General features: G+C 36.5%; 2 protein-coding genes across 2 annotated transcripts in view; one reads left to right on the top strand and one right to left on the bottom strand.

Annotated features, from left to right (window-relative positions):
* Positions 1–2455, bottom strand: part of ca4b (carbonic anhydrase IV b) — a 3985-nt gene extending 1530 nt beyond the window's left edge. Inside the window, exons 1-7 of the mRNA XM_035679806.1 lie at positions 2365–2455; positions 2148–2192; positions 1894–2058; positions 1412–1557; positions 1221–1313; positions 573–639; positions 150–313 (exon numbers count right to left, since the gene is read on the bottom strand). Coding sequence (XP_035535699.1) covers positions 150–313; positions 573–639; positions 1221–1313; positions 1412–1557; positions 1894–2058; positions 2148–2192; positions 2365–2425 — 741 coding nt within the window. The 5' untranslated portion in view covers positions 2426–2455. The remainder of the gene's footprint in view (positions 1–149; positions 314–572; positions 640–1220; positions 1314–1411; positions 1558–1893; positions 2059–2147; positions 2193–2364) is intronic.
* Positions 2456–4551: 2096 nt separating this feature from the next.
* Positions 4552–9290, top strand: LOC118341535 (dehydrogenase/reductase SDR family member 11-like; the record flags this gene model as incomplete). The annotated part of the gene is given in 7 exon segments (XM_035679805.1): positions 4552–4910; positions 6316–6525; positions 7574–7668; positions 8029–8158; positions 8309–8401; positions 8499–8564; positions 8709–9290. Coding segments are annotated over 7 exon segments (768 nt in total). The 3' UTR covers positions 8751–9290.
* Between the last annotated feature and the right edge of the window lie 1846 nt (positions 9291–11136).

The following is an 11136-nucleotide window of genomic DNA, read 5'->3' as shown; positions in this document are numbered from 1 at the left end:
CTCAAGTGGGAGCTGAACATCATCGATATCTATCTATGTTTTGGAGTAAAAGAACCACGTCCAGTACCACAGCCACTTATGTGCAGCGCTTCAGTAAATGTAAACTTTCCTCCTCTAGGTAGATGATGCAATATTGTAAGAATAATTACCTGTTTCCTGTCGAGAGGGATGGTGTTTTCAAACAGGCTCCAGACGACAGCTTCAGCACAGTTAGGTGTAGTGAGGGAGCCATCATAGCGAAAGTACTTGGTCAAATTCTTCTGAGGAGGAATGAACATTTCCAGGGACACACCCCTCAGTGTTGTACTGTTGGCTGGTTTTATGAAAAATTAACAAGACAATGGAGTTAGCAAAAAAATATTAAACGATAAAGTGGTTCAAGGTGACAACTTCATGGTTAATTAATTTATTGTTGGTTTGTAAAAAAAGGTTGTAGGACAGTGTGTTATCTCAATTGCACTTTAGTCTAACACTGGAACAATCAGCAGCAGATTTAAGACACTATAGACATGTGGCTGGAAGATAATTAAGCACAATTATCTTATTTTTCCATGTCAGCAGAAAAGACGTACTGGGTTGTGTGATATATTCCAGGGCATTTATCAGGGGGTCAAACTTCTTATTTGCAGACTCGGACACCTGAAATGAAAGAATAAAATGTTCAAGTTCATTTTTGTAAAAGTTGGGACAACGTACAATAAATATTTAGTTACAAAGAGCTGCATCTTTCAGGGCTTATCATCTCGTTTATATATTCTACAATGCTGTCCTAAAATCTTTACACCTTTCATGCACTAACCTTGTTGTAGGTTTATTTCTCTTTGTTACTTTTGATGTCTTTTCCTAAACATTAATTCAGTTTTTCTTAATTATGCCATCTTTAAAACTGCCCTTTGTAAAGTTATTTATCAGCTGATGATTGCAAATTCTCATAAATGCTTTGTTTTACAAACTTTCTTCTTTTGTTTAATTATTTTTTGGTGTACCTCAAGGCACGATTCTTTGTCCATTTAATTCAATGACAAGCCCATAAAATGTAAAAGAGGTCTGGTGCCAGTTGAATAAAAACAAACTGAAAAGTCCCTATTTTGTTGTGTACTTTGGGATCAAATGTCATATTCTTGTGCGCATACCTTTAATTTCACAATAATGGATTTTTAATTTTGGACACCTTACTTATACCAAACTTCAATTTTAAGCTGATAAACAAATAAAATCACCTGAAAGATAAATCCAAGAACAGCCACACCTGTGCGGTCTCCTACAGCCTGGGATAAAGAGTTGTATTCGTCTTTTATGTGGACAATATGCATCTGTAAACGGCATAAAAGAATTCAGTATTTCATTTATTTTGATATAGTAGCCTACACAAAATATAGTATATCACACTTCCATCCCATTTAGTTCATACCTCCATTGGAAATTGTTCTCCGTCAATCATGTGTTCAGATCCCGGACCTCCATCTTTACCCCAATGCAGGTGAAGTTGAAGTGCCTTGTATGATGCAGCCAGATTTCCTCTGTTGATCCTTATACTTTGGGGCAAATCTAGCTGAACTAGAAAAACATTCAAGTCATCATTTAAAAATTTAGGCTTAAAAAAAGAAGAAGAAAGAAATTAAGAAATCACAGAAAGATTTATTTTATCTTTTAAATGTATCTTCTTCAGGCTCGCATATCTAGGGTTTTTTTTTTTTTTTTGCTATTATTATCCATTTTGCCACCTCTAATACATTATCTCATTGGTTTACAACTGAGGTAATCACCTTACAACTGTTTTACAACCAGATTACTTAAGGCAAGGTAATTCAGTTACTCAGAGGCACACTGACTTTTCTTCTTCTTTTCCAAATCTTCTGTAGGAAATAAAACTGCAATTATCGCCAAACATACCATTGTGACCAGTGTTTATGAGGCGACCGTGAAAGGTGTCTTGATAGCCAATGAACTGAAGAGGAGTGAGTCGTCCATCTGGTAGCACTCTCTTTGTAACAATGTTCACTGGAGACTGAGATCTGCCGCGGCAGTGCTGTGAAACACTTCCCCATACGTCTGGCACTGTGGATGAAAAGAAAAATATCTCCACTTCTACATATTTTCTTCTTTTATTCAAATTGTCAATATCAGTGGCTTATATTGAGGTTTACCTGGGCAGGCGTGACTGCATGTAAATTCAGACAGGTAGCACCAATCTGCAAGAACAGATTTCATATAAGTCATAACAGCACAAACAAATACAAGCCCCAAACAATTATTAGATGAGTTACATTTGATACGATGAATGCAGCTTATTCACAAATAAAACATGCAGAACATTACAGAAATCTTATTCATTTTTACATTTGTATTCCTTAGAGAACGTACCTGCCCCTGAGACAATCTTAATGGAAAATGCAAAGAAAAATAAAACTGGTTCAAGCAGCATTGTAAATGTATCTGTCCGAGTCTGCCTGCATTGAAGGTTTTGAAAGATGATGTCAGAAACAGAGTTCAACCAGACTGTTATAAGACAGGTAGGCCCACCTATTAAACACGCCCACACTGACCGCTTTGGTTTTATGACTCCTGATCCCTGTGACTATAATAAACAGAAGACCTTAGATGAAGATTATTAGATTAATTTGGCTATGAGGCAGAGTTATCAGTAAATGACTAACTTATCTATGATTACTACAACTGTTGCAGTATTTTTAGGCTATGGTATGTTTATTTCTAGTATTGCTATGTCATATTACTGATATTATTATTTCTTATACTCTCCTACCATTAGCACTTACATGACTGCACCCTGCTCAAAGTAATAATTGAAGTTCATCTTTTTGGCTAACAATTATGACCATGTAAAGACAATATGGTAAGTGATATACAGGTACAGTTAATAGTTTCAACATTAAGTTTATTTGGTTTGAAACATCATGTATGATTACAAGCAAGCTGAGTTGATGAGAGCCAAACATGGACAGGCATTATGTCATAATACATTTTACTTATCACATGTTGGAACAACAAGGCAACCAGTGGACTAGACAGACACAACACAACACAACACATTTATGTGTATATAAACAAATGTGTTATCTGGTATCTGTTTACATTATGCATGTTTTATGAATGTAACCTACTGTATGATAAGATAAGATAAAGTTTTACTCATCCAGAAAGACTTTACATACACTCTCTACATACACTACCCTACATAGTAGAAAAACAAACACAAAGTACACTATTAGAATAAAACCCCATTAATTATGTTACTGCATGAGGTTTAAAGTGGCTTAATGTTTTAAAATGTATCAAAGGACTGAAAAAGTAAAAGGGGTCACTAGTGATTCACCAGCAGAGAATTTATAGTGAGCTTTATAGTTCAGGTCATTGTTGACTAATAAACAAAACTTTGCTGTTGAAGTTGTCACTGGTGGAGCATTTAGCAACTAAAGAGCCAGAGATTTCCCTCAGGAGTTATCAGAGAACACAACTAAAAAATATTGAATATTGGACACCAGTGGCCAGAAACAAGACTCTAAATGAATTATAATGTTGCTCCATAACAGCTGGATGTGTAAATTAGCAACTATTTGCTAACAAGTTCATTATATAAACTTAAAAGGTGCTGATTATTGACATATATAAAGTTGGATGACTTCTCTGAAGTGAAGCCAAAACACCTTGATCGCCCTCTGGTGGCTGACTGCAGTCATGAAGCCCACTGCCTCCATGTTAGCAGATGGGCCAAACAAAACAAATGTACATGACAAATACATTTTTTCCCAAATATGGTTTTTGTTATTTTAGGTATTTCTTATTATGCTGATGTAAGTTCAGATGTTTATTTTTTCAAATAGGGTTCATTATAATTACTTCTTTGATGGGGTTTCACATCATGATTAACAGATACCGAAGACTCTGGTCCCAAATTAGGTCACCAATTTTTCTACAGTTGGAGAAGGTGGAAACGCATTGTTTGCCAAAAAAATCAGTAATTGCAAAAAACAGTGTGTGTTAAATGATTTTAGTGAGTTTCAGTTTCAGTAGAAATTAAGGATCAGTACATGGCCAACTCAAAGTTAGGTAGTATCATATTTCAACAATCAGCAGAACTGAGAGATCTAGCCCAGTGGTTCCCAATTGGGTGGGTTGGGACCCCCACTAGGGGTCGCAAAAACATCACAGGGGTTTGCACGGCCTTAATTTTAAGGAGTGTAAAAACAACTTTAAAAATACACAAAGTAGGCATATATGTCACAGGGTAAGAGGAACACCTACATGAACTATAGCCTGATAGAACAATGGTCAAGCATCAGACAGAAGCCTATTAAGTATGTAGCCTATGACTGAAAAAGAAATCCTGATACAAACAGTGAATTGAATAAGAAAAGTATCTAAAAATATCAGGAAAACTCATCTCTGATGCAATATTCACAGAAAATAATCTGGTCAAAATTCATCCAAATCGTTTTTGCAGTTACTGTGCTCAGTATTTGAGTTCATTGTTTATCAGTTGTTCTTTGCTGTTAAAGGTATGCACTGAATATAAAAATATCTCTTAGTCAGAGGTCGTCAGTTTACTCAATGATTGATTGGGAACATCTGACCCTCTTAAACGAAATCCTACAGTTCGTAGTTGCAGTGAATGCAGCACGGTGACGTATTGAACCGCTTCCGTCGTGCTGCGTTCAGGAGCCCATGCCTGTATGAGCGGGGGATCGGCTCTGCTGCCACTTTCCTCTCTATTGTGAGGAGGTTTTTTGGTTGTGTTTGCTGCAGGTTACCGGTGTGTGATGGACCGCTGGAGGGGCAGAGTGGCTCTGGTGACCGGAGCCTCGGTCGGGATCGGGGCGGCCATCGCCAAAGAGCTGGTCCGGTACGGGATGAAGGTGGTGGGCTGTGCCAGGGACGTCGAGAAAATACAGGTTTGCTCTGAACTTAAAACTTATTTATTGCACTTTGGAGGAGATTCAATCAGTAGCAGTCTACGTTAGGTGAGAACTTTTATATATATATATATATGTATGTATTACTGTCGATGGGCGAGAAGTCCCAACTATTGTGACAGTAGCAGAGAGGTGCATCAAACAAAGCCTTATTGGTGACATGTGAAAGTGAAAGTGTAGAGACAGATGGAGGTGAAGTCGTAAGTAAATGTCAGTGCACTTTATGTTTTTAAAGTCTTTCTCACTGTAAATTAACACCAGCTATTGGTATTAAGTGTTGTGTATGCTGCACAATAAAACACAATAATGGCTCCTGCACAAACTTTAACTATATTTAAACGTTTCTGGGTTATACAAATATTATTTTGCTGCGTCAGTGTTATGTAAGATAGAGAAGGTGGACAGCTACCAAAAATGTGATGATTCTCGTGATCACTTTGGATTTGCAGACTAAATCAAGGGATGCCAAAAACATGAAGTATTCCTCTTTCCCTTTACTGTAAATGTAAATCTCCATTAACAAAAACCTCTCTTGTGTCTCAAACTTTGCTGCTAACTTGTAAGAAGATATTTTTTTTCTAACCTTCCTGTGGTTTTAATAAGATAATACATCATCCATCAGTCAACGGATGAGTTAACACAATGATTTTATAGTGGAGGAGGGCCACCTCCACTAACGTCATGAAAACAGTTTTATGAAATACAAAATGTACCTTTTAAAGAAGCAGAGCGGTTTTATTCCACACAGACAAGACAATTAATTAAATGAGTGTAGCAGTGGTCCCCAACCTTTATCCTGAAGGGACCCCCTTTTTACTGACAACCCCAGACTAATAGTGACATATAGTTGATGGATATTTCATATTATATTCAATGTATAACAATAACAGACGATAAACTGTACAATGAACCCAAATAACTGCAGGAAGTTTGTGTAAAACAAGCAATTTGGATGAATTTTGAGCAGTTTTTAAAAATACTGCATGTATTTTTAGAAAAAATGTAACAATCATACATACTATTAAACAATTTCACTTAGTTTTCTCCACAGAAATGAATGAAATGCTGAGATATAAGCCCACATCGTATATTTCTTAGGTTTTCTTACACCCCTTACAATCAAGAAGGGCCTTCAGTCTAAAAATAAATCTTCCACAAGCATAACAATGGGTAAAAGGCCTTAAATTGAATTACTTAATGCTTTAATCACAGGCTTTTCTTGATAGTTTTTTCACAATCTGACTTCATGTCAAAATAAAGCCTCTGAATGGCAGGTGAGGAGGATTGTGTGAACAAGTGAGAAAAGATTTATTTAATGTGTTGAAAATAACAAAGGTTATTATAAAGCTGATTTGCCTTACATCCTTTTCTGTTTTGTTTTCAGAAACTGGCAGCTGAGTGTCAGAGTGCAGGCCACGGTGGTGTTTTGGTGCCTTTCAAGTGTGACTTGACCAGCGAGGAGGAGATTCTGTCCATGTTCTCCGCCATCAAAGCGCAGCACAAAGGTGTGGATGTGTGCATCAACAACGCTGGCTTGGCTCATCCAGAGTCACTGTTAAATGGCAAAACCAGTGGCTGGAAGAACATGCTGGATGTAAGAACTTATTATTTTATTTTAGAAATGAAATATAATGCATATAATTAAATATGTGTGTTAACTGCAATACTTTTGGCTTCTAGTTGGATGGTGGTCTTGTTGAACCTCATCGCTCAGAGCAGCCATATAAGCCGTTATTATTATAGACGTTATTAACTTGAATAGGACTTTTTCACTGAATATATTTTGACACGTGTACATACTGATGGATGAATTCCATTTAGCTGCTTCAGGTTCAGGTGTTGAGCACTCTGGTTCACTGACACACAGTCACGGCTTACTGGGACACTTGAACAGAGCCATCGTTATTAGTAACATCTGTGCTTTTCCTACTCCAAGTCAGAGTTAAAGCTTCAGTTCGTCAGATATATTAAACACTAGACAAAACAAATCACACACAACACATATGCAGCAAATGATGGAAGTAAAATGTGGAAATATTAGTTTCAGCAACAACTAAAACTAGGGGAAATGTGTCCTTTACCTTTTTATAGTTGTTGAAGTGGCTAAAAAGCTCAAGCAATTATAATCTGAAAAGTATTTGAGAAAATATTGATGGTAGTGAAATATTAAAAAGATGTACAAATCTTCAAAATTCTTCAAAGATTCTTGTTAAAATATCTGTGAGATTGTGTTACATCTGGATCTGGATTATCAGATATTGAAGGACCAATGTGTAGAATCTAGTAGCTTCACCCTCCCCTCCAAGTGTGAAGGAGAAACTATGGTGGCCACAAAAGGAAAAACGCAAATGCCCCTATGTAGAGTCAGTGTTTGGTTTGTCCCTTCTGAGCTACTGTAGAAACATTCTGGTTCAACAGAGCAGACTCCATGGAAAGCAACCTGTAGCATCTGTAGATAAAAACAGCTCATTCTAAGATAATGTAAACACAATAATTCCTATTTTCAGGAGATTATACACTATAATGAAAACATAATTATTAATATTGAATTTCTGCCAATAGATCCTCCTAAATGTTACCCACTGGACCTTTAATGCCATAATCTTTCCTTATTTTTGACCTTTCTGCTTGGTGTCTTGCAGGTGAACGTTCTTGCATTGTCTATCTGCACACGTGAAGCGTATCAGTCAATGAAAGAAAGAAATGTTGACGATGGGCACATCATAAACATAAACAGGTGCAGTTTTATTTACTCATGATGTGTGTTTTATTATCACAGTGTCATTTATGGACCTAACTTTATTTTCATTACTTAATTAATCTCCTGATTATATTTATCAGTTAATTGTTTGGTCCATAAAACGTCAGAAGAGAGTAAAAAGTGTTCATCACAATATCCAGAGGCCTAAAGTGATGTCTTCCGATTGCTTGTTTTAGACGACCAACAGTCAAAGTTTACTATTAAATAAGACACTAGACGGAGGAAATGTTGTGCATTTTTGCCTGAAAAATTAATTAATCATATTAATACATGTAGGTAAATGTTGGTGCTGACCTGGTTAACCTTTCCCTCAACTCGTACATCTTCTTTCTGCAGCATGAGCGGACATCGCATCGTTCACAGCGCTGACGTACATTTCTACAGCTCCACCAAGTACGCTGTGACAGCCCTGACGGAGGGCCTGAGACAGGAGCTGCGGGAGGCGAACACCCACATCAGAGCCACAGTAAGACATTAATCACTGTCTGTCTGCATTTAAAAATATACTTTTGTGCTTTTGTGCTTCTAAAACCAAGCTGAACCTAAAAATTAAGTACCATTAATTAATTATAAGACAAGCTCACATTACTCATTTCTGATAATCCTTTTTTTGCAGTGTATTTCTCCCGGTGTGGTGGAGACAGAATTTGGTCCACGGCTCTACAAGGACAATCCTGATAAAGCTGCTGCTTCATATACCAAATTTAAGGTAAAAAAATATTCCAACATCCAGAGTATTGTTGATATAATTACTAGAATAAACAGTATCTGGGCCATAGAAGTATGTAATTCCACTTCTTTTACAGCCTTTGGAAGCCATCGATGTTGCAAATTCTGTGACATACGTCCTGAGTGCCCCTCCCCATGTGCAGGTATGTGAATTCATCTCTTTTGTACATAGTTTTAGTACTTTCTCTAGTGACTTATTGCATTTGTTTTCAACCCTTGCTCTTTTATTGTTGAAAAATCAATAGTTTACCCATACTGAGATAACCGTTACATATCTTTGCATTCAGATTGGAGATGTGCAGATGCGACCTGTGGAGCAGTTGTCATAGTATTGCACCACATGACAGAAGACCTAGTGTACTGACACGTTCTTCATCTGATTGGATAACAATAATGTGAAATGAATTACTTTATCTGAACATGGAGTAACTTTTGAAGGTTGCACTAACAGAATAAAATGTTTGATTTGAAGGTGAAATTTGTTGCACTTATTATACATTTGCGTGTACAAAATTTGATTTGTAGCGAGGCAGTAATCACGTATATATATATCACAAGGATGTAGCAATGAAACCAAAAAACTTGTTATCAAAATGTTAAAATCATACATGCAATATATAAACCATAGAAATACACAAATATAAAGAATATAAAAAATATTTTAAAGAAAGTATTTGAAATTTTTCATCAAAGAGAGAAACAAACCTGTAAAATATTAAAAAAAATATTACAATATCCTAATAATGTTTGTGAAATATTGTACAAAAGTGACTAAAATATTGCTACAAAAAGGAAAATGACAAAGAATATTTTATAACACTTGCTTATCGATTGAAAGGCAATTTAAAATAAAACAGTTTTCTCCTTCAGTTGTCCTGCTGAATTCATGAGTATCTAAAGTACATTAACGTCACCCGAAGACCATCAGCAAATTGGCTTAAACATTATTTACATTTGGTCTAGTAACATTTTTTTGCCATATTAGCAGCGTGCATAGAGTGGTCGGTCTGTCCACCATTTTCCAGGCTGGAATAATTCAATGACTACCAGAGGGATTGCTATGAAGTGTGTGGTCTTCAGAGGATAAAACCTACTGATTTTGGTTAGAACTGTTTCTGCTAAGTCTCAAAATAATTCCTGTCTTTGAATGTTTTCAGTTGATTTTCTTTTTTTCTGTGCAGCAGCTCTGATGCTGTCCTGCTTGTGTCTTACCTCTATCAGATCCATTCCTGCATTCATTCACTACCATCAAACAGTCAGTATTGACTGTATGCAAAGGTGTCCTAAAGGATCTAATGAGAGTAAATGAGATCAAGTAGTAAAACTCCTTAATATTTTAACTAGAGTAACCAGAAGTGCATTTACTCAAGTACTGTACCTGAGTACAAATTTGAGGTTCTTGTTCTTTCCTTGAATATTTTCTTTTCATGCCACTGACATGACTGCATTTCAGATGGATGTGAATTTGTAATAAGTAATAATAAGTAATTTTACTTTTAATACTTATATACTTTTACTGAAATAACATTTAAATGCAATGCAAGACCTTTACTTGTAATAGTTTATTTTACTAAAGTAAAGGATATGAGTACTGCATCTACTACTCAGAGCTGGAAAATGTGACATTTGAGCAAAATCTTGAGTATCAGAGAAACTGTCCTTTAACGTCCACTAGATGTCACTGAAATAGTTCGTTGATACATTTCAGTATGAAATGTATGCTTGTGTGTGCATATAGATATACTGTGTACTGCATGTATGTGTGTATAATAAGGGAACTGGATCTTTCAGATTCAGAATCTTATTTATTCATTTGACATGAAAGGTAAAATGAAAACAAAAGCACAGTAAACTGATGCTCCAGTCACACAGGTGCATTGTGACTATATGACACAGTAGGCTGGATTTTAACTGAGATCCCACTCACCTTTTGTATGATTGAACAAAATCAGATGTATTTGCATCAGTGTCTGAAATTACAGCACTGACTCCTACACAGAGGCTCTCATGGTCCATAAGTTCACCCACAGACCCGTGAGTGGGTGCACAAGATGGTTGTTAAAGCTTTGAAGTGTGGTGAGTCAGTGGAAAATGCCAACTTGCAAACGTTGGAGTGACACAAAGACCTGGAACTGGATTATTTTGCTGAGGAGCAGCATTTAGTTACACTGTAGGTTGGAGTGTTATTCTTTAAGTTATATGCGTCTATAATATTAGCATTTAAGGTTATTTTATTGTCATTTACAATGCAAGATTCAGATTCCTGTGATGGAGAAACTGTGAAGAAGATTAATCATTTGTACTAAATGAAGAGTTCAGACCTTGTTGACTTACACAGCAGAATTTATTGAGGCTCGGCCGAGGAGAACAGCAATACACGTGTAACACGTAGTGCAAATGCCAACCCAATTCTGAAGATTAAGTCCTGTTGGGGGATATGTAACCACAGCCTAGACCTACAAGATCTACTAGTGTCCCAAATATGGTCATAACTTAAGCAACTACAAATATGTAAAGAACCAGTTGGGTAGTGGTTCAAAACAAACTCTAAGCCTACCTACACTACCCTAAGTCACGCTGAATGACACCCGGAGTCACACACAGCGCATAAAGGAGACAGTCAGTCTGTCTGTTAGATTGTTCTTAACCCTTTCCATAACAAAGTGGATCTGCGATATGTTGGGTGCTCAGTGTTCAACCTCATCAGCTGCTCTG

The sequence above is a fragment of the Morone saxatilis genome, unplaced genomic scaffold, assembly GCF_004916995.1.
Source record: "Morone saxatilis isolate NCDOM2014 unplaced genomic scaffold, NCSU_SB_2.0 Contig8, whole genome shotgun sequence".
Lineage (NCBI taxonomy): Eukaryota > Metazoa > Chordata > Actinopteri > Moronidae > Morone > Morone saxatilis.
Note: the sequence above shows the minus strand (reverse complement) of the source record. Positions and strands in the feature narration are given on the sequence as shown.